This window comes from Gopherus flavomarginatus, chromosome 7 (assembly GCF_025201925.1).
Source record: "Gopherus flavomarginatus isolate rGopFla2 chromosome 7, rGopFla2.mat.asm, whole genome shotgun sequence".
Classification (NCBI taxonomy): Eukaryota; Metazoa; Chordata; order Testudines; family Testudinidae; genus Gopherus; species Gopherus flavomarginatus.
In genome coordinates this window covers 71,831,774-71,854,109 of record NC_066623.1, presented here as the reverse complement: position 1 = coordinate 71,854,109, position 22,336 = coordinate 71,831,774, and the positions used below count along the sequence as shown (strand labels likewise).

The 22,336-nt window shown below is 38.1% G+C and overlaps 1 protein-coding gene across 2 annotated transcripts in view; it reads left to right on the top strand.

Annotated features, from left to right (window-relative positions):
• DENND1B (DENN domain containing 1B) overlaps positions 1 to 22,336 on the top strand; it is a 258,748-nt gene that overhangs the window by 108,313 nt on the left and 128,099 nt on the right. For both annotated transcript variants that reach the window (XM_050961408.1, XM_050961407.1), the window contains exons 4-5: positions 2,819 to 2,868; positions 11,640 to 11,759. In XM_050961408.1, the coding sequence (XP_050817365.1) occupies positions 2,819 to 2,868; positions 11,640 to 11,759 (170 nt within the window). The remainder of the gene's footprint in view (positions 1 to 2,818; positions 2,869 to 11,639; positions 11,760 to 22,336) is intronic.

The window sequence follows — 22,336 nt, the reverse complement described above, 5'->3', positions numbered from 1 at the left end:
TCACCAGAGAAGAATAAATATTTGTGTTAAACCTTTAAAATGAAAAAGGATATAAATGAGTGCTCTTTTTCTAATGAGTACACATCTTTCTGTCCAGCAAGCAGATATGTCGTAGGTGCAGGCCCCTGGAAATGAAGATCAATTAGAAAACTGAGTTCAAGTTTCATTCAGGAGAAAGGGGCACTGTACAATAAGTGTCAATTTTAAATATGTTTTAATACTTAATATGCATGAATACATATATAACATGATTATTTACAATTAATACATCCAAACAGTGTTTAGAAGACACCTAGAAAGCATCTTAGATGCATCTTATTTTTCTCCATTTTTTAAATCTGAATAGCACCTGTAATTAAGGGAGAAAACTGAGCCCTGGAAGCTAGGTAGGACTTCCATCTATTGATCTGTGTAAACCCAGCTTACACTGTCAGGGGAGAAGCAGTCAACTGCTGAGCTGCTTTGTCACTGACATAAGCTGAGAGAGGATTTTTTTGTCTATAATGTTTATACAGCAGTCTATAGACCTGCTGGCTGGTTGAATTTTAAAGAGTGCAGAGGTTTAAAGACTTGTCCCCTGAGGGATGCTCCTGCCAGTTGGGAAGCGAGCTGAGGCTGTGTTTTGCAGAAGTTGTGTGTGTATGTACGTGTGTGCCGGGAGGGGTAAGAGGCAGAGCAATGGCAAAGTACTGTAGTTCATCTGAGTCTGAAAAATGTTGCATAATGTACTTTATGTTCTGTTAATCTTTCTTTTGTTTCCTTCCTTGTGCAGTAATTTTTTTTTTTTAAAAAGCTCCAATGGGAAACTTAGATGAAAATTGGAAGTACATTTCCCTCCCTATTTTAAATCAGTTCTGTAGTCACTAAGCAGCAATTAATATTGTTGGTAGTAAGACAAAAATTATGTTTTAAACTAAGATGTATATTAAAAGTGAAAATGGTTGAAGGTGGCAGGGTCCCTGTGTTGATCTTTATTATCTGAGGACACAAAATTTAAAAATTAATTTATTTCTTTGACAGAAGAAAATTAAAATTTTGTGAGCCTGAAAGGATGATCTATTCGAAAATTAATAGTTACAAGTTTGGACTGTTTTTTTTCTTTAGTTTGTGGAGTTTTTTTAATTGCTTTTTTTCTACTTTGTGTGTTTGTGTGTGAATGTTTTATTCCCTGCAATTTCCACATTGGCCCTTTGCTGCCAGCCAAAACTGAGACTGAACAGCAGTCTCGTTGGAGAATATTATATGTGCTATTAAATAGAAAGACATTTTCCATAATCAGGAGAGTTAATATCCTTCCCCAAAACACAGCATATTACTTTCATCCCATTCTTTATCTCTGTTATCACATACGGTGAGAATCCCAAAGCTGCTCCAGAATTCAGGGACAATAGGCTTTCTCATTCTTACTGTATGTACTAAGATAGTGGTCTATCAGGACACACACTATATCCTTGAAAAAAGGTGTAAACATTTCACTCATGCAGTGTTTACAGAGTTTTAAAATATACAGACCTTGCTGGTTAATATATTAATATTTTTCCATGTGTGTTTTACACTGTGTAAAACCTAGCAAATACTTAAGGTAAGGTGTGCATTCAGTGCAGTGCACAGGAATTTAACTGCATGATTTTTAGTATATGGTAGTTGCTGTCCCATCCGGCAAAGTGCTCAGCATTCTTTCACTTGAGTGAGTTTTGAGGGTTCGCAGCACCTCGGAGGATCAAGCACCTAAATCCTCACCCTTGTCACTGGAAGTTTGGAACCTGAACTCTCAATCCTGCAAACACTCACTTAGTGGGATGACTGAAACGGGTACCTTTACGTGCAGAAGTGCTTGCAGGTTTGGTATAGTAAGCAAGTGCTGCACATCACTGAGCCAACTACATTTCATCATCAACAACCTTCCCCCTAAGTTTAAACATTTCACAGAGGACTTGTTTTCCCAACTGGTTTGCTGGAAGCAAGAAAATAAATACAGTTTTTGGATCTTGTAAGATCAGTGTTATACATTTATTCAGATTTGCTGACAGCTGATCTGTTAGCTCTGATTTTTCTAGAGAGGTCTTGTACTTCTTAAAAACATTAGGACATTTTTTATATTTTAATTAACACATTTTATTTGCCACTAAACAGCTTCTTAAATAAAAATGTGCAGAAAAGAAACACAGTATCCATTACATGATGGTCTGAACACTGCAGGAATGGTCTTACTTTCAATTAATTAATAATGAGGTTTGCTTGTGAAAGCCTTACTGCTGTACTGAAGAGATAACCATATAAATTTCTACTTTGTACCAAAAGATGATTTTCATCTTTTTCAGTATTTGACTATGAAACACATATAGAGTTGTTATACCTCTCAGTGATTCATTCTGCTGCCAACTTCATTCCCTTTTCTCTGCCTGCATTTTAATTGAAACAACATTTGTATTTTTGAGCCAGGATCTGTCAGAAGTCCCTGTGGCTAGTCTGTGGTACAAGTAGCAGCAGACGTGGCTTACCCATATGGTGCAGTGCTTCTTGTAAAATCCATATGGCCTTGTTGAAGGGAATCCCAGTGGGGATGTGAAGGGTGTTAATACCCTTCAGGCCAGGCTTTTCCCTCCTGGGGTTTCTATGGCATTGTCTTTGCAATCTGCCAAAGCACAAACTTAATTCCTTTTTAATAATCAATTATTTCAGTCCAGGAAAGTGTGCTATATTTCTTGAAACCAAATATTTCTTTAAAATGTTTTTTCTAGCAAACACTATAGCAGAAATACTTAAATAAAATGTCATTTTAAAATCCTAAAATTATTTCTGTAATCTGTATTTACAGGAGATGCTGCAGAGTGTGCCGAAGTTCTGCTTTCCCTTTGACGTTGAAAGGTTTGTGGTACAGTGATCATTTATTTAAAAATATTTAACTCAATGTATTCTAAATTATATATCTGTTTAGTGAAATTGAAAATAACTTTTTGAAAGTCTAGACTTAAAGAAATAAGAACAAAACAAAATGCATTGCATCCTCTGGTATTGCACCTGGAGGCAAAAAGAATAAACACTAAACATTTTTTCCTTTGTTCTCCAAGTATGTATTTAGGCACTAGTAGAAAAATATAACAGTATAATACACCCTTGCTAGGATTTTGAGAATTCTCTTTTGATATAAAGCTGCATCCTGGCTCCCAACTTCCTCCAGCCCAATTGTAAACACCATCTGTGTAATATAAAGATACAAGATAGTTAGTTTCCTCCCAATATCAACTTTAAAGAAATGGTGCAATATACCAGAATATAAAAACTCACTGTGCAGTTTTAAAAATAACCCACGATTTGTGTTTCACCTTAGATAAGAATTAAAAGAACTTCACTTACATGCCAGTAAGTGAATGTCCACGGACAACAATGGATTTTTCTGAGGGTAGATTCAAGACCTTTGTTTGTAAATGGTAGTTCACCTTTCTGATATCAGTTTTAGTGTGGCTTCTGCATATCTGTTGTTACTCATTTGAAGTGTTCATACAAGATATTTTTCTATAAGCTCCAAATATTTATTTTACTTAATCAAAATGTTTGATAATGAGTTTAATGATTATTAATTTAACCAATTGTATAGATTTGTAGTTTGGAAAATTCACGTTGTGTCTGTTGTGTTACTAGTAGAAGCTTGGTTTGTACAATTAATGAATGTACACCCAGCTAGCCTTCAGATCTCACTGGTCTCAGTGGTATTAGCATCAGTTGCAAGATGTTACAATTTAGGACACAGAAGACAGGAAAACTAATGCTTGTATGGTAGTGAAGAAGGGCTTGGAAGAGAAGCCAGGTGCAACATAGAACCTCACAAATACATGTTATCTGATAGTAAACTTGGTCACCTAACCTCTTAGATGTTGCGCATCAGTTGAGTTGTTTGGCTTTTGAACTGCTTAAACACATAATCCCGTTTACAAGTTTTATGACTCAGCTCACACTGTTGATAACATTTTGTATTTGTACATTAAAGCCTTTACATTCTTATGCTTACAATATGTACTGGCTCTGTGAGCTAAGATCAAGTGTAAGTAGTCTCTTGGTCTATCCAAGGCCATGATCAAGTGTCTTGATGTTTTTGGTCTTTTGGCCTCGAGATGAAAACCCTGTCTGTGTCTCTTGGACCTGGAAGTGAAAAAATTATCTAAGTTATATCTTTTTCAAGTTGATAGTGAAGGTGCAGCATGGAAATCAAATTTGATGATGACAGAAGCAGGTAAGTTTCTGTTGCTGCCATCCAGTGGCACAAAGCTAGTCAGTAGCAGTAGATAAATGATTTCTACAAATTGCTGTATATGATTGTTAGCTATTAACAGGCAAAGCAATGTCTGTAGTTTAGGTTACCTAGCATTTCCATTTTAAAGGCTCTTTTCAGTTTACTGTTTTCTCAAAGTTTTACCTGTTGGGCTGAGATTTGGTAGGTGTGCTCTGTGCAAGAGTGAGGAAAAGAAGCATTTATTTTTGCTAAGAAATTTTTTTTTTAAATGGCTGTAATGCCCAAATACAAGATAATGGACATTTGAAATTTTGCAGGGACGTATTCTTTAGGTCATAGATGTGCTAATTATTGGTTTGGTGGGTTTAATTTGGACAAGTTATAGAGATTTTAAATGTTCATTTTGTTCAGGTATGCTGGTTTATTCTAACCATAAAACTGAGGAACTCCCAAACTTTCTTCTAACAATGTGTACACACGATTATCTAAACCTAGTAAAAATTTTCATTGAAAAGGTGACCTCTCAGAGTGCCATTGGTGTGCTTTTTTATGAATATAACAAAGTAGAATGGAATCCCAGGTTTTATAGTTAGAGCATTCTGGAAAACAGTCCTCGAAGGAGAATATGAAAGGAGGCATGGCTCTGAAGGATTTCTGCCATTATACATATAATATAGAAAGGTACAAATAAAATGAGACAAGAGCTCTTGTCTCATTGATTCTCCATCTTGTACATTATAGAGTTCTGTGACTCTCTAGTATGATATGATGGAATTTCATTCTTTCTTCTTTATTTATTTTTTTTAAAAAATGGAAATCCATAAAAAAGTAGATTAATAATTTTTAAAATTACAAAGGTAAGCTCTCTGAAGTCTGGAAATGACAAGGTACCCTGCACATCCTACATGTTATGATGAAGTCTTAACTGTGTGATCACATATTACATCTTTCCACAGGACACCTTCCTAATTCTGTGCACAAACTGGGCAGTGAATAAGGCAAAACTATGTAGTGAATTGAGCTGGGTCCAGAACGCCTTGCCTTATTCACCATACTAGTCCTCTGATTTATCACAAATGAGATAAGAGCCTGCAAGAAAGGGAAGATCAAGGTAGTAGTCTGGGATCTATCCGATGTGGGTTCTATTTCTGCCTCTGCCACATGTTTCCTATATGATCTTGAACTTACTCTTTGTTCCTCAGTTTGGGATTTGTAAAATGGTGATAATATTTGTCAGCCTGTTAGTAGTGATGTGAAGATAAATTATTCAAAGGTGTGTGAGGCTCTCAGATACTTGATGAAAACCCTGGGAAAACCTATAAAAGGTTGAGTTCTGCAATCTTAATGTTCTTTTCATGTAACAGTTTTGTATTTACTATTTAATGTTGTTTTCCTGGACAGAAACTCCAGATTGTAAACTTTTACATAATGACCTAGTCACCTCAAAGAAAGGTCATTGTTTTGAAGATGTTTTGTTTTGAGATCATCCCATGAACTTTTACTGTGTAGGCCAGTGTAACTAAGTGTGCCTCAGAGGTGCTAGTCTTGAGGGAAGAAGGTGATAGAAGACTACATTTTTGAGCCAGTGGCAGTAGCTTCCCACAGAAAGATTTGATACCTCCTTCCTGAGCCCAGGAGAAGGGTAAACACAGGACTGTTGCTAAGGTCTTCCACTCACCCACATAGGCAGAAGCAGGAAATAGAGCTTTTGGATTCAGCACGCCCACTAGGTGGAGTTAGGGAATTTCTAAACATGTTTGCAAATGTGGCATTTTGCTTGGTCACTAGCATTGGGAACTCCATGGCTCAGATAACAAAAGGAGTTTGTGTAGATGCATGAAATATCTCATTTGTGTATGTCATGTGTCAAACATGAGTGCACTACATGTATACACCAGATTGTTGTTATCCAGTTGCTCAAAAGTGCTGGACTGTTGTCTTTGGGCCAAATCTTACACTTAGTACACAGCTTCTGGATACCCCAGACTTCAAGGGAAGATCTGTGTGGAGGGAGAGGTGTGGGTGCAGAGTCTTCATCAGGCCACTAAGCATCAGTAGGGCAACTCTGCAGCAGCTTGAGGCTGCAGTAGCCCCATGTACTCTTCCTTCCAACTCTTGCAGGGTTGAGGAATGGCCAGTGGATGACCACAGTTAGGGACCCAGTGCCCTTGCCCGGCTATTTCATCACCTCACCATGTAAAATTTCTGTGTGCTGGGGCTGGTTACGTGGTCCAGAATCTGTGTCACTTCACTTTGCAGTGGAACTGCATCAATTCTGCTACAGCCAAGGTCTTCTGATAACGTACGCTTTGTTTCTTTAATTGATTTGTTTTTGTGCAGAATGCTCTTTTGGGATGAAAAAACCAACCAAAACCACAAACACATAAGTAAGGGTAGAGGAAGCAGGGCAGATGTGGTAAATAATTAAGACATTATTCCTTCTAATATGAGTGGCGGCTAAAAATCTGTGATCAATACTTAATTTAGCCACGGTACAATAAATAAAAACTGAAAAGCAAACCAAGGGAGGACACAGTTGTATAAAGTGCACATCAGGATTTTAGTTTTTAATTTCAATTTCTGTACTATTGGTGATTTAATTCAGACCCTGAATTTCATTAGTGTTGATTGTGGTTGATTTTTTCGTAAGAGAAAAAGTCAAACCCATACATATAAGTTCTTATGAGTTTACTCAGTTGGCGCTAGGCATTCTAGGTCTGGTGTGTAAATAAATAATTTCAGACTTTAATAAATGACACTCAGTTGTATAATAGTTGTAATAGCTCCTTTGGTACCATTAATGGGTGGCTAATTTCACATCTGTTTATCATGGGGATTCCCTTCTTCTCTTCTTTTCATATGGGCGGAGGGATTCCACCATTCAGGGTATAGGGTTTTTCTGCATTTCTTTTGTATTGTTTGCCAAAACAACTCTGACACAACTTCTTCCTTCTTTCCTCAACCAAATTAAACTAATCAGTTCTGTTTCTCCTCCTTCTCCATGTCTTTGTGTTCTTTGCCTGTAACTGGTGTCTGTCTGTCTGTCTCTCCTATTTCTTCAGGGGCCTCACATTCCCCATTTTCTCTGTCAACTTGTGTTCATCATAGTTGTCCTCCCTCCAGCCAAAGAGTCTCAGCTGTGGCTCCCTATAGAATCCATGACTGCAGATCCCTTTAATTGGTCAGAGGGTCACTAAAGTGCCATGCAAGCTGTCTCATCTCTCCTGTGGCTGCCTTCATGGTATTTGTTGCCCAGGGTGTGAAGGATCATATTCAGTCCCAAACTGCAGTATGTAAGCCCTAGACTACTCAGTCCTCTTTCTGCTTTGAATCTCGTCTCCTTTCATTTATCTCTGCCCTCTAATCCTTTCTTCTTACCTTCTGTTTATCTCTTTTTCCCCCTTCAGCTTGTGATCCTTCTGTAGAGCACCTCCCAGAAGAAGAGAGTACAGTAAATGTGTGCTTGCAAGTAGCACATTCCCAGAAGTATCTCAAAGAGTAGTGAAGTGACACTGATATACCTCATTAATTTCACCTGCTGCTCTTGCTGTGTCACTTGGGAAGCATTATGTGGTGGAGTCCTACTACCCCTGCTGGTACATGAGGAGAAGGAAGAAATCTAGGAATGGAGGATCACTCCCATGCTTTTGGATCACACTTGGGCTCCTGTGCATAGCATTTCCCCAGTGACAAGTAGGATCAACAAGTGAAAATGGTGGGATGATGTCACTTTCTCTCTGCTGCTCCTGGTTGATGCTGTTTTTGTTGATATGTCTAGGGGAATTGCTAGATGCAGCAGCCCAGGTGTGATCTGAAAGCATGGTAGTCAGTGGATGTGGGAGGTCACTGGATCTACAGTCCTCACAAAAGTACCTATGTAATTTATCACATACAGAAAACTTTGCTTTAGAAGTAAGTAATGAAAGTGCATTTTCAATCCAGGCAAACACTGAAAATAAAGGAAATGTAAAGTTAAAGTGATTCCACTATACACAACATCCCCTCTATACTTCACTCATCCGAGATCAATGTACAGTTTTAGCTGTGACCATAATATATAGTAGTTAGCTAGTCTGTTACTGCATACTTTATTACTAAAGACAATGTTTATTAAAGTTTCAGTCCATATTTGCTTATACATAGATGATCTTTGTTAGAATGGAAGATTATATAAGTTTTCAGGGATGTGGAAAAGAAATGTTAGATTGTTATTGAATCCTTGTGTTGTATAAGATATGTATTCTATATATCTATTGAAAATGGCTATTCTGTTACATTTTGTATTAAGACTTTTTTTGTCAAGTAACTAATTTGGTCAAGCAAAGGTTAGGATTAAGGTTGTGATCCAAATGGATCATTTAGTTATTTTGTGCAGACTGAGCATATAGATGTGGATACATTATCAAATGAATGATGGAATCACCTTATCCTGTTCAATTTGGTTTCTTTCAGTTTTTATGTCGACTGAAAAATACATTTTAGCAACCTTAACTCTGTTAACTATTTTTTTAATGTGGGAGTTTCCTATAAAAAGGAAGGCAGAAAAGAGGAATGAGAGAGTGAGTGAAAGATCAGTAACAGAATATGTAACAATTTGCATCTGTTCATTTTACTGAAGAAGAGTGGACTGCATTCAGTTAAAATTATCTGCTTTTGACCAACACTTTGAAAAATATTTTTTCAACCAGAGCTAGACCAATTAATTCTGTGCTCAATAATGAAATGTGGAACTATATGTAATCATTTATATGTCACAACGATCTGAGGAGAATTTTCACCATGAGGAAAGCTTGCAGCAGCTATCTTTCTTGTTCTCTGGTAATTGCAGAAATGACTGTTAAGGATTTCTGTAAGAGACACCTGGGTCCAAAGAAGCTGAATATATTAAACTAATTGAATTTAAATGACATCACTCAAAAGCACTTTAATCAGAGAATTTATCACAGCATAATGTATACAGTAGGTACATGAATTGGAAGTGTCAACAGTTGTTTGTATTGGCAACATTTGCTGAATTTTCATAAATTTTACAATATATAGTTAGGTTGAATTATTATTTATATTCAGACTTAGTATCTCAGAAATTTGTTATGAGGCTTCAATTGGATCAGCCTGTGTTCTAAATAAAAGGAGAAACTCCAAGCTCTCTTTAGTCAGATAGGAACCCAGGAATTAATACTATAGATTAGGCTTCGATCCTGCAGTCTGATCCAGGTTGGGGGACACTTGTGTCTGTGTGCAGCCACACAGAAGCAAATAGAGCCCACATAGTGTTGAAGGTTTGCTTGCACCGTTTTTATTACAGCATCAGAGGCTTTATCATTTGGGGAAGGATGGATGAAGGGGTCTGTACTTCTTGGACTTTTTTTCTGAATATGCTAGGTTTGTGCGTAAGTGTTCTTCTTTGGGAAGCAATTTCCAGAGATAGTGGCCCGCTACTGAGAAGGTCTTATCTCCAGCATAAAGCTCTGTTGGCTCAGACAAGTGTAGATGTTATCGAAGATGCTGAGGTGGTCCTTCAATGTAACCTCCTACTGAAGCAGTACATTAGAAACACATAGCTATGGATAGAAAGGAGAAATTATTAATTTTTTTTATTTATATTGCCTAGTGGCTGCAACCCCACTGTGCTAGGCATGCTGTACACATACAACAAAAAGACAATTTCTTCCCTCAGATGATTCAATTTGAAGTATAAGACTTTGGACAATAGGATACAACAAGCAAATAGGGAAAGCAAAGGTAAATGAGATGATTATGCTAAATATACTGTGATCAGTGTGTAACTACAGACCAGCCATTGCTGAGTGAATTATGGGTATCAAAGCAGCTGTGAGTTCAGGGAGAGATTTGAAAGAAGATATTCTAGTGCAGATTTTTATAGGGACATCCTCTGATGCAAAGGGGCAAGGTGCCGGAGAAAGCTCAGAGGTATTCACTGGAAAAGGTAACTGATAGGCAATGCAGGTTGATGTTGTTGACAGAGCAGAGACAGGGGTTGACAGCTATATACCAGATTAGAGGTTCTAACTGTGAAAAAGGCCCTTGAAAGTAAAGACAAGTAGTTGATTATTTACCCACATACTCAAATAGGGCTCATGTTTCAGTAGAGCCAATTTTTGTGCAGATAGGTCCTAATCAAATTGGTCCTTTGGAGGACCAATTTGTTATGAATGTCAAACCTGACATGTTGTTGCTTGTTCTATATGTCTTGATGCTGTAGAATCTGAGCACCTTCGGATTAAACAGTGTGACTAACATTCATTGAATGTAGTTCATTCTTCCTCTCATCTTCTCCACAAGCAGAGAATTGTGTGTGCAGTGTAGTGCCCCCCTACTCTCCTTAAATGTGTGTGCTGCTATGTGTTTATATGACAGAAGGCAGGTTAAAGAAGTGTGTCTTGCACTTGGAGTGGAAGGTGGTAAAGCTTGTAATGGTCCTTTGTTCTTGTGGGAGTTCATTCCATAGTTGCAGACAGGCCTCTGAGAGGGAACAAACCACATGTGATAGATGTTACTCATTGAATGCAATGTTGTTTTAGTCATGTCAGTCCTAGGATATTAGAGAGACAAGGTGAGTCAGGTAATATCTTTTGTTGGACCAACTCTGAGTAAGTTTCCTAGATCTGAAGAAGCTCGAAAGCTTGTCTCTCTCACCAACAGAAGTTGGTCCAAAAAAATATATTACCTCACCCACCTTGTCTCCCCAAGATGTTATTTTTGTTATGTAAAGGAGTAGATTGGGACAAGGAGCCTGAGATGGGTGTGGAGCTGACAGGAATGGGAACCTGGGGTGGAGACTGGGACTTGCTGGGCAAGAAGACTTGGGCAAGGACTTTCGGGGTGAGAGAAATGAGAAGCTTGGGGAGGGTTACTGCTCTGCAACCTTAACTCATCCTCCTTGTGTGTATGCATTATGATACCGTCTTTAATTCAATTATCTCACAGTATTTTTTTTCACAGGCACTTAGTGACTTTTGAGTGCTTGACTTTGCAATCCGAACATTACTTTAACATGTCTGTGTGTTTGTAATAAATTAGAAAGCGCCGTCTCCTGCACAGACAAGCTTTACCCTTGTGGTAGAATGTTCCACTGTGCCTGAAGTGTGGCATGGTGGATCAGTCCTCATCTTGGAGTGTTTTGTGATCTTTTAGGTATCCTAGACCTAAGCCATTGAGCACCTTGAAGATTAGGATCAAAACTTGCTTACTTTTGATTACAGGATTTGTGAAAACTTATCACTGTGTTCTCATTTTCCATAGTTTAAAACACTGTTTTTTTCCTAGAAAAAGTATTGTCCATGCTGCTACCTGAATTAAATATTTTAAAATTTTAAAACTATTTTTCCCCCAGTGTACTGTCATATATGATTTAGCCATTTTACAATCTGTTTTTAATTTTTTTTAGGGTGTCCCAAAATCAAGTAGGACAGCACTTTACCTTTGTGCTTACAGACATTGAAAGCAAACAAAAGTTTGGATTTTGCCGGTTAACATCAGGAGGCAAAGTCTGCCTCTGTATTGTAAGGTGAGTGAGTATAACTAAAACTGGAGTTTCTTACTCCATGGACTTGTTATTTTTACGGTAATATTTTGTTGTGCTTTAAAATGCATAGAGACTTCTTTAATAGATCAAAAATCTTATGAACGGTGATGTATACTCACATAGCACTGTGTTTCCTTTGTTCATAATAGTATTAACAATTAATTTTTGACAAAGGAATAAGTTAAATGATTTTTATAAAATTGAACTTAGGGATAAAATAAATATTCCTACATAAATAATAGGAAAGATCTGCTTTAAAGAGATATTTGAGAATATTATGTAGCTTTTCTGTCTTGAAATGTTATGTGTGCTAATATTTTTTTTAATGAAACAATTGATACAGATGTTTCAAGTAGTTCAGTATTGTTACTAGTTGTATTAATTCTGATGTGATATTCCAGAACTAATCAGTTGGAATTCTTGAGTCCTGAAGATCATTGCGTCACAGCAGTGTTTCTATCTGTGTTCCTTTATGCGTGCATAATTTTCACCAAAAACGAAAGTTAAAATACCAAACATTTTGTGGATCAAAACATTTTGAAAAATTTTGATTCAGAAATAACAAAACATTTTGTTTCAGCATTTTCAATTAAAAACATTTTGATATTCCCGAATCAAAATGTTTTAATTTGATTTGTTGTACTGACCTGAGATGTGTCCTTTCATGTTAGTGTGACATTAAATTGCTTTTCCATGTGGTGAAGCCGCGATTCTCTCCTGTGGTCTGAGTTCCTTGGCTGGACTACACCTGGTATAAGGCACCTGCAGATAGGTGATTCTTATGATGCACCATGCTGCTTGGTTAGAGGAGAGACTGCATTGCATCATAGGAGATGTAGTTCTTGTACCAAATATTTCAAACTGACCAAAGCTAAATATTTTGTTTTGGTTTTCCTTATGGAAAATAAAAACAAAAAGGCCATTCAAAAATTTTTCATGGGAAATTTTAATTTTACAGAAATTTCATTTTCCATCGAAAAATCATTGTGACTGAAAATTCCTGACAAGTTTTATCTAGCGGCTCTACAGCTGACAAAACCTAAAGAACAAGAATGTAGCAAACTACTTAATTAAAAGTTGGGCAAAACAAACATCTTGTAAAACCAACTAGGAAAAAACTGGAGGAACCAGTCTAGCTGCAGTGTAGGACAAGGACAGGAAACAGAAGTTGATCTCAAAATGGGAGCCATTTGCAGTACTGAAGCCATCAACCACAGACAAATGAGAAAGGAGCCAGGAGCTGCCAGTGGGAGAAGAGTATCCTGAAGAACAGTGGGGAAGGTGGATAGCCTGTGAAGAGGAGTTGGGAAGTAGAGGATCAGAAGCTGGACAGCTCATCTAGATCAGTGCTTTTCAAACTTTTTTTCTGGGGACCCAGCTGAAGAAAATTGTTGATGCCCACAACCCAACAGAGCTGGGGATGAGGGGTTTGAGGTGTGGGAGGGCCTCAGGGCAGGGGCAGAGGGTTTGGGTGTGGGGGTGAGGGCTGTGGGAGGGGGGCTGGGAATGAGGGGTTCAGGATGTGGGAGGAGGCTCAGGGCTGGGGCAGGGGGTTGGGGTGTGGGAGGGGGTCAGGACTCTTGACTGGAGGTGCAGGCTCTGGGATGGGGCCGGGGATAGGGGGTTTGGGGTGCAGGAAGGGGTTCTGGGTTTGGGGGGCTCAGGGCTGGGGCAGCGAGTTGGGGTGCAGGAGGGAGGGCTCTGGCCTGGTGGTGCAGGCTCTGGGGTGGGGCTGGGGATGAGGGATTTGGGGTGCAGGAAGGTGTTCCAGGTTTGTGTGTGGGTGGGGGCTCAGGGCTGCAGTAGGGGATTGGGGCGCAGGGTTGAGGCACGGACTTATCTCCAAGGGCTCCTGGTCAGTGGTGCAGCTGGGGTGCAGAGGCACGGTTCCTGCCTGTCCTGGCACCGTGGATCACGCTGTGCCCTGGAAGCGGCCAGCGTCAGATCCAGCTCCTAGGCAGAGGCTCGCAAGTGGTTTCGTGTGACTATTGCCCGCAGGCACCGCCCCCTGCTCCTATTGGCTGGTTGCCAGCCAATGGGAGTGCGGAGCCAGTGCTCAGGGTGAGGGCGGTGTGTGGGGCCCCGTGGCTCCTCTGCCTAGAAGCCGGACCCGCTACTGGCCGCTTCCGGGGCGCAGCGCGGTGTTGGAGTAGGTAGGCACTCGCCTGCCTTAGCTGGGCAGCACCGCCAATGGACTTTTAACAACCTGGTTGGCGGTGCTGACCAGAGCAAGGCGACCCAGTGCCTGAAATGCCATGACCCAGTACTGGGTCTTGACCCGCAATCTGAAAAACACTGGTCTGGAGGAGATGGTGAAGGGCATCAGGAGGTTAGGGGACAAGAGGTAGGGAAAAGGCCTAGCATTGTGTATAGAGGAGATGGGCATAAGTAGGCTGGATACAAGGAGAGAAAGGGAAATGGTAGCAGAGAAGTTTGTAGAAAGAGCATTTTTGTTGCTGAAAATACCCAGTCAAATCTTTACTAGGATATTCAGCAACCTCTAATATAATGACATTGCCTTGCAGGCAGGGTTTTTGGAGTGATTAAAAAAATCAGTATATTAATGAGAAACTGTCTGGTGTTCACTTTTTGCTTTGTCCAAACCAGTGAATAAGGAACTGGGTATGAATGTGGAAGTCTGTATTTTCTCATGTATATTAATTGGCTTTCTTATAGTAATGATGATAACTATTTAATAAAAACACTTGAAAAATACATCTGTCTTGGCTTTTGTAGAGCATGAGGATTCTGAACCATTTTCTTTGTTACACCTTTTGCTGGTATGTCTTGTTTAGGCTCAGGGAAAATTTATTCCTGTGCTTTAGCTCAGTGGTTCTCAACCAGGGGTACATGTTTCTCTGGGATACGTAGAGGTCTTCCAGGGGTACATCAGCTCATCTAGATATTTGCCTAATTGTACAATAGGCTGCATAAAAAGCACTAGCGAAGTCAGTACAAACTAAAATTTCATACAGACAGTGACTTGTTTATACTGCTCTATATACTATATACTGAAATGTAAATACAATATTTATATTCCAGTTGATTTATTTGATAATTATGTGGTAAAAATGAGAAAGTAGCAATTTTTCAGTACTAATGTATTTTATGTCTGATTCTGTAAGCAAATAGTTTTAAATGAGGTGTAATTTGGGGGTACGCAAGACAAATCAGACTTCTGAAAGGGGTACAGTAGTCTGGAAAGACTGAGAGCAACTGCTTTAGCTCAGTCCCATTGCCCACAACCCTGCCTTTCCACGTCAGACTAAGAACTAACATTTTCTACTTGTTCTTTAACTTTATCTGACTTACCTCTAATGTTATAACAATAAATGCTTCATCAGTTCCACACACCCAAGTGCTAATGTTAAAATACTGTAAGTGACACTCTTTCAGTGTACTTAAAAAAAGTTTTGGAGCCAGATCCTAAGCTGGTATAAATTGCCATTGCTCTACTGTAGTCAGTGGAACCTCTGTTGATATACATCAGCTGAGGACCTGGCTGATGGTCTGCTACTTTGTAGAAATAACTAGTGAAATGAAAAGTGGCAAGCTATAATTTTTCACTGCGTCATCATAAAAACATTGTGTTTATTGCTTCTGCTGTGACAATTTCAAATTTACAATGCAATGCTGAATACATAGTTGTACCAGCTTTTATAAAACTGTACTTCTGGATTGGTAAAATACTCATCTTTAACTCAAGGGGAAGGGTGTGGAAAAAAATCATTAACTCTGAGTACAAAGAAAACTTTTTAGGAGTAGAATGCCGCCAAAAATATCATGCTTTTACTTTGTAACACATTACATCTTTATCTCTAGCAGGATGAGTATTGTTTTCTTTGTACAAATAGAGTACAATATAAAAGCATCAGGTACTGTAAGGTGATTGTATTAGGTAATCCTTAATACCGAAAATGTGCAGTTCACAAATATGAGATTTAAGTTTCTTTAGCAGCTGACTGTGTGAGATTGCATTGAAACTTTGCTGTTAAAATGTGTGTGTCTGTATTTCTGATAGATACATATTCAGATCCACTGTAGTCTGTACTGTGCATCCAAAATTCATTAGCAGTGAGCAAATATGTTAGTATTCATACACAGATTTGTGCTAGAATTGCATCTGAGTATCCCCAGTGTATGCAGTTTTTATTTTAAAGATTGACCACATACAAAGAAAATCTTAAATTGATGCACGTTTTTGTACAAAAGATTAATTTTTGATTGCAAGAACATTACTTGTTCCTTTAAGGATTGCTGAAGATTGTTTCCTGTAGCTTTAATAAAGGAAAATGGGGTAAGGTCGAGGGTTAGAAGATGGAGAGGGCCCGCTTTACACTGTACTCCTGTTTAGTCTGCCGAGCCCTCCCTCAGGCTTCAGCCTGCACTTTACCATTACACATACAGGTAGGGACACACCCAGCTGCAGCTTCACACAGATGCTGCAATTGGCTCTACATGGGAAGGCTCAGCTAAGGAACTGCCCAGTACTCAAGTGCACACCCCCCTCTAGAAGGTAAACCCAAAATTATACTGTCTTGTGCTGCACAGAGATCTGTAAAGAATAAGCTCATGAAATTCACCCCCTCCCTCAATGTGGAGAAGAATATTCACAGCTTTCTGCCCCACAGTTATGATTTTAGACAAAACAAAACAAATTTATTAACTACAAAAGATAGATTTTACGTGATTATAAGAGATGGCAAAGCAGATTACCTAGCAAATAAAACAAACACACAATCTAAGCTTAATATACTAAAGAAATTGGATGCCTGTAGCAAATTCTCATCCTTAATGTTGTTTTAGCCAGATTAAAGAGATTTTTGAAGGCAAGCTACACTTGTTGCAGCTTAAAATCCCAGTTATTCCTTTCACAGGCTAGACAGCTGTCTAGTCTGGGCTCAGCCCTTTCCCCTCAGTTCAGTCTTTTTGTTTCTCAGGTGTTTCCAGCAGTCCTCTTTCTTGGGTGGGAAGTCAGTGAAGAATGAACCACGATGATGTCACTCCCCTGCCTTAAGTAGCTTTTGCATATGTCAGGAACCCTTTCTCTTCCCGTTTGAGTCCCACGCCCATCAGTGCAAAATCACTAGCATTATGATGGAGTCCAGTACCAAGTGATTTGGTCAGATATCCCTGTAGAGCCACCGCAGCCATGACTCAGAGGCTGTTTGCAGTGTCCCCAGGAAGTCTTCCTGGTGAGAGATTGGAATCTTCAAAGACCTATTATTCTCCATAATGGCCTGCCATCTAGACTGATTGCATTCTGCCTAGTGGGCATTCCCCAGGTGTAAACATATTTGTAATAGATGCATAGACAATATTCCTAATTTCAGATACAAAAATGATACATGCATATGAATAGGATAATCATATTCAATAAATCATAACCATTTCACTGATATGTCACATGACCTATCTTGCATAAAATACATCATAGTTATGCCCTAATCATATCGTAACAATATCTCTATGAAGAATATGGGGCATAATGCCATGGTAACATGTAACTAAATTCAGTACAGCCTGTGAAGTTTGTATGGGAAAGCAGGAGCAGGCCAAACAGAAGGGAGAGAAGAAAGTAAAGAGATTGGGTGAGTTGTAGAGTGGGCAGGTGGGAAGCAGAACAAAAGCAGGCATCCTTCCACCTATAGCTTCCTTTTATGGATGGCACATTGTTATATGCTAGCCAGTCCCAGACCTCTGAAGTAATAGGGCTTGATCAATGGCAGTCCTGCTGAGGTAAACATGATGTCATTGGGTGGCGGTTTTCAGCTGGCTATAAAATACTGCACATATTGTAGTTAATGGGTTCACTTCTCTTGTAGTTTATTCTTCACTTGAAACATTAATATGAGGAAACCAATTTTGACATTGTACCCACAGGAGAATAAATACCACAAGATGTACTTTTCTTGTACTCATGAAATTCTTACAGTAATAAAAGGGGAAGAAAAATGCAGACTGTGTGTGTGTAGGTGTATACAGGGAGAATTGTCTCTAAGTTAGAATGTTTTTTTCAAAGTTTCCTACAAGGTGGCAGCTAGTGTAAGTATATTTTGTTTATGTTGACACAGTGAAAGAAAAATAACCCAATATATAGATTTAACACTTTTTAATTTTAAAGAAAGGGACATTGATACAATGTACCTTAAATGATTCTGATTCCAGATACCAAACCCAAAGCCTATTACAAATAAGTGGGAAACCAATCATATAGTGAATCCAGAAAAAAAGAAATCTGTTGGATTCCCCTCCATTAGTTGTGCATGATTCTTTGCAGGACTCTTTAAGGCTGCTTTGTGAAGCTCACAATGTAAAATCCTGCTCTGTGCATTGTCCCCTCCGAACTTTTCAGCTAACATGCCATACATACCCTCTAGTATGTAAGCACAATGGGGTTCCCCTTCAGAATATTTTTTTAATTATACACTGTTGTGCCTATGTGCTAGATTGGGTCTTTTTTCTAATTCATTTTTTATGTGAATAATGGCAAATGTTTGCAAATTCAGATTTGATTGGTATCCTATAATATGTTTGTAAATTTTAAGCATTCTTCTGTTATCATGGGGGGAAGTGTGAGTGTTTTATATTTTATTACTAAATATTTTGATACTATTTAGAAAAAAACATATACTACAGATATTGAGCAATACTAAATTAATGTTGTATTGTCTACAACTAAATTGTTTGAATAGAAAGGCCAACTATTATGGCTGTGATTCATTTTGTTAAAATCTTGCAACTGCTGACTGCTTCTAATGTTCACCTTATGTACTCTGAGAAATGCAAGACATTATTAAAAATTTTCTGCCTTAGATTTGATTAATGAAATTTTATGACTGTAAAATTGTCACCTACATTTCCAAATGAAATGCTCTAATAAGGAAGACAGGTTTATATGGTAAGCCTTTGTAGTTCTTCAACTCAGACCATGCTTGAAGCTTTCTCACTCTTCCTTTAGGCAAATCCCTTAGAAGCAGAATGTTTCAATTTTACACATTTTGGGTCAATTTTCCAGACAGAAAAGTAGCCCCTAGACATTAGACATTTAGCTACGGAAAGGCGGTTTCCTTAGTTTTATTTGATTACTAGAAGTTAGATTCCTGCTGATAGTTCAGGACTGTTAGTGGTTACCTGACTATTTGACAGAAAACATTTCCTTTCCTTTATTTAACCTTTGACTCATGAATGTAAAAGTTTTATCAGAGCTATTGTAGAAACATAAGTGAGGTGGAAGTCTACTTACTGTGACAAAGATGATGCATGACTTTGAATAAAAGTCTGAGCTCCTGCCTTGTTGCTACTTTGGATTAGAAGAAAATGCTAAATACACTTTTTAAATTATGCATGAAAGATCTTGTGGTAGTGTTTTTTTCATTACAGTGATTGGCACATTTGTAGATAAAATCTCCTGGATTTTAAAAGCTTAAAATTTTCATTTTCATGATCTATGTTGCAGAAGTTGTATTATAGGATTTATTCTTCTTATTTCAAGAAAAGTTTATTGTAGCACCTTATACACCAGTGAATGAAGAGATTGTCAAGTTTTCCATATTTGCTTTTCAGAAGCTTATACATAGTAAACTCTTCAGGGCAGAGACCATGAGTAAAGCTTTCAAAAATGATTTAGGAGCTGAAATCCTATTTTTCTTAGGTAATTTAGACATTTAGAAACTCACATCTCATTGCAAATCAATGAGATTTATCTCTCAAAAGAGTTTGAGGGCTTGTCTGCTTGCTGGGGAATTGCGCACCGTGGGGGTGTGATTCCTAAAATGCACAAATGTGGTATACATTAGTTGGTCTGTATAGATGCATGCACCAACAGGGTCTTCATGGACCGATTAATGTGCAACACATGAGTACGCTTTAGAATTCACTCCCTCAGAGTTCGTGTTAGCGCATTCTAAGTCACCTCTGAAGGGACTTAGCAGCCTAAGTCACTCAGGTACTTATGAAAACTCCATCCTATATCTTCCTTTGTGTTTCTACAGTGGCTACCACAATAGGGCTTCAATCCTTTTGTTATTGTAAGGCAGTGAAATAATAATTTAATAAATTGATCTTGCATATTTGTATGCGTTCAAACTTGGGTAGCAAGTTCTTCCTTATTTAGAGACTTTTTTTTTACCTGCACTCAAAATAAATCAGTTTGGTAGTTTTGAGCCCATATTTATTTTTTAATAAAGGCGCTAAGGCCCTTTTTCTATCAAAATTGTAATGAGCTTTGGTTGAGTTATTTTCTTTAGAGGGGCTGAGTAGCTTCTTCCCTCCACAACACTTTTATACTTATAGGTCTGGTGCATAAACACAATAGCACTGTATTAAAAATCTACATATTACTGAATAAAAATGTAGGGCCTGAATCCTGCAAATACTTTCACAAGTAATCCTGTTCAAATCAATGAGATTATTCATGGGAATAAGTGTTTGCAAGCTCAGGCCTTGATATTGGGCTGCCATTTCTACAAGAGCCTCTGTTGTCCGGTGACAAATAATACTGTATTACATACCTTTTAAAGTAATTTTTAAACAGGTATAGTAGTGTCTGTAAGCTTGAAACTGACAAATTTCCTCACTGATATTTTTTTTTGTTGTGTACAAATACTTGTTTTTGCAGTGTTATGTGTATTAATGTAGTGCTGCTTTTATATATATTTTCTTTTCTTTTTCAATATCAAGATAAAATATCATTTAAGAATTTGTTTTAAGAATAAAATTCTCATATGATTACTAGCACTTTAGACAAATATACATACACACACACACAGAGAATTCAGGAGGTCCAGTTGCCTTCTTTTCACTCTTTGCAGTGTACTGTTGGAGTATTGTAAAGAAAGTAAAGTTAAAAATCTGGGAGAAACACTTAATTTTCACTATTGGATACCTGAAAAAAAGATTTACTTAAAAAGTATAGACTACCACTCTGAAGTTTTGTTTTTTTAAATTAGTTTTGTGCTGTCAGGATGATGTGTATATATTGTTCTTTTCTTTTTTTGCAACTGTGTGAGTTAAGATTTGCTTCCCTTGCTTTTTTTGGTTATAAGTAGCATGCTTAAAATTATTTTAACCTAATTTTCTATGATTTTAACAGTTTTTAAGCTAAAGGTAATTATTGTTTTAGTATTCCAGCTATGAAGTAAAAGGCTTTCTACTACCGCATTTAAAACATTGTATTCAACTTCTAAGAGTTCCTTCACTTTATTTTTTATAATTCAAGTTTTTGTTAGCATCTAGAATGTGGGCATATAAAATCAGTGTATTTTTCCTTAAAGGAAGGAATATTTGGGGCACTAGAAGTACAGTAAGTATGCCTGTTTATAAGGAAGGAAAACCTCCCTTAGCTGTGTGCTGAGCATCACTAGTTTCAGAATATGAATATGACCTTTCTCTCTGCATCTGTTTTAATATTGTATCAATTTTTGTTTTTGTAGTAAGTGGGAGCTAAGTTCATAGACTGGTAGAGATAAATATAAGCATTGTGTGAGATTAAAATGAGAACACTTGTTTTTGCAATGTACTCTTGATAATGAAAAATGAAGGCTCAGAAGTCAAGGGACGTATATTCTAGACTTTGTGTTTTCTACTGAAAAGAGAAACATAGTAGGAAAAGATATTGTAGTACTACTGCTGAGATGTTGCTACATGGCACAACACAGGAAAATTGGTGGATAGTCTAAACTAATCCCCTGTGACCAGTATGAAAAATGATTCTGTAATTTATAAATTGTATGATGGTTTTATAGATAAATACTTAGAGCAAAACACCAATCTACATCACTACATTAGACTGAGAAAGCCACTTTTTATTTGTTCTACAGTACAGTGTTTGATTTGTGTTGGGTTTTGCAGTTAACACTTTCCCCACTAGACATATATATTGCATTTCAGCCACCCAATAAACTCTACTATTAACATATTTCCAAAAGACAACAGGAAACATCATCTATGAGGAAGAAACTTCCGGAAGCAATCATTGTGTGGAATTTTCTAGTCAGTGTTTCACCATAACACACAACACTCACACGTATAGCACTGCGTGCCCTTTAGTTTGGTGTGATGGGTACACTGAACAATTATATCCTAGGCAGTGGTCCCCAACTTTTTTCATCTGGCAGGCACCAGACGATGAGCCACTGAGGACCATGGTCGGCAGACGAGCATCCGCCAAAATGCCGCTGAGAAGCGGCAACATCAATAGACGTTGCCACCGAAACGCTGCCGACAAGCAGTGTCATCCAGAGGCGTCGCCGCCAAAAACCAGTGCTGGTTCTCAGCAGCATTTCAGTGGATGTTCGTCCACCGGACAGTACGCGGGCGCACATAGATGCCCCGTTGGGGACCACTGTCCTAGGGTATTGAAGAGCAAATACTATAATCAAGTTATGCAATAAAGTCACACTTTAACTGCCATAAATAATACCAGGTAGCATAAATATCTGTTAAAGCACTAAGATATGGACTCAGATGTCGTTAATGGACGGCACAATGTGCATTAAAGCCTTTTAAAGAAAGCTAATTGTTTAGAATGTGTCTGTAGCAGCTTTCAGGAAACAGTC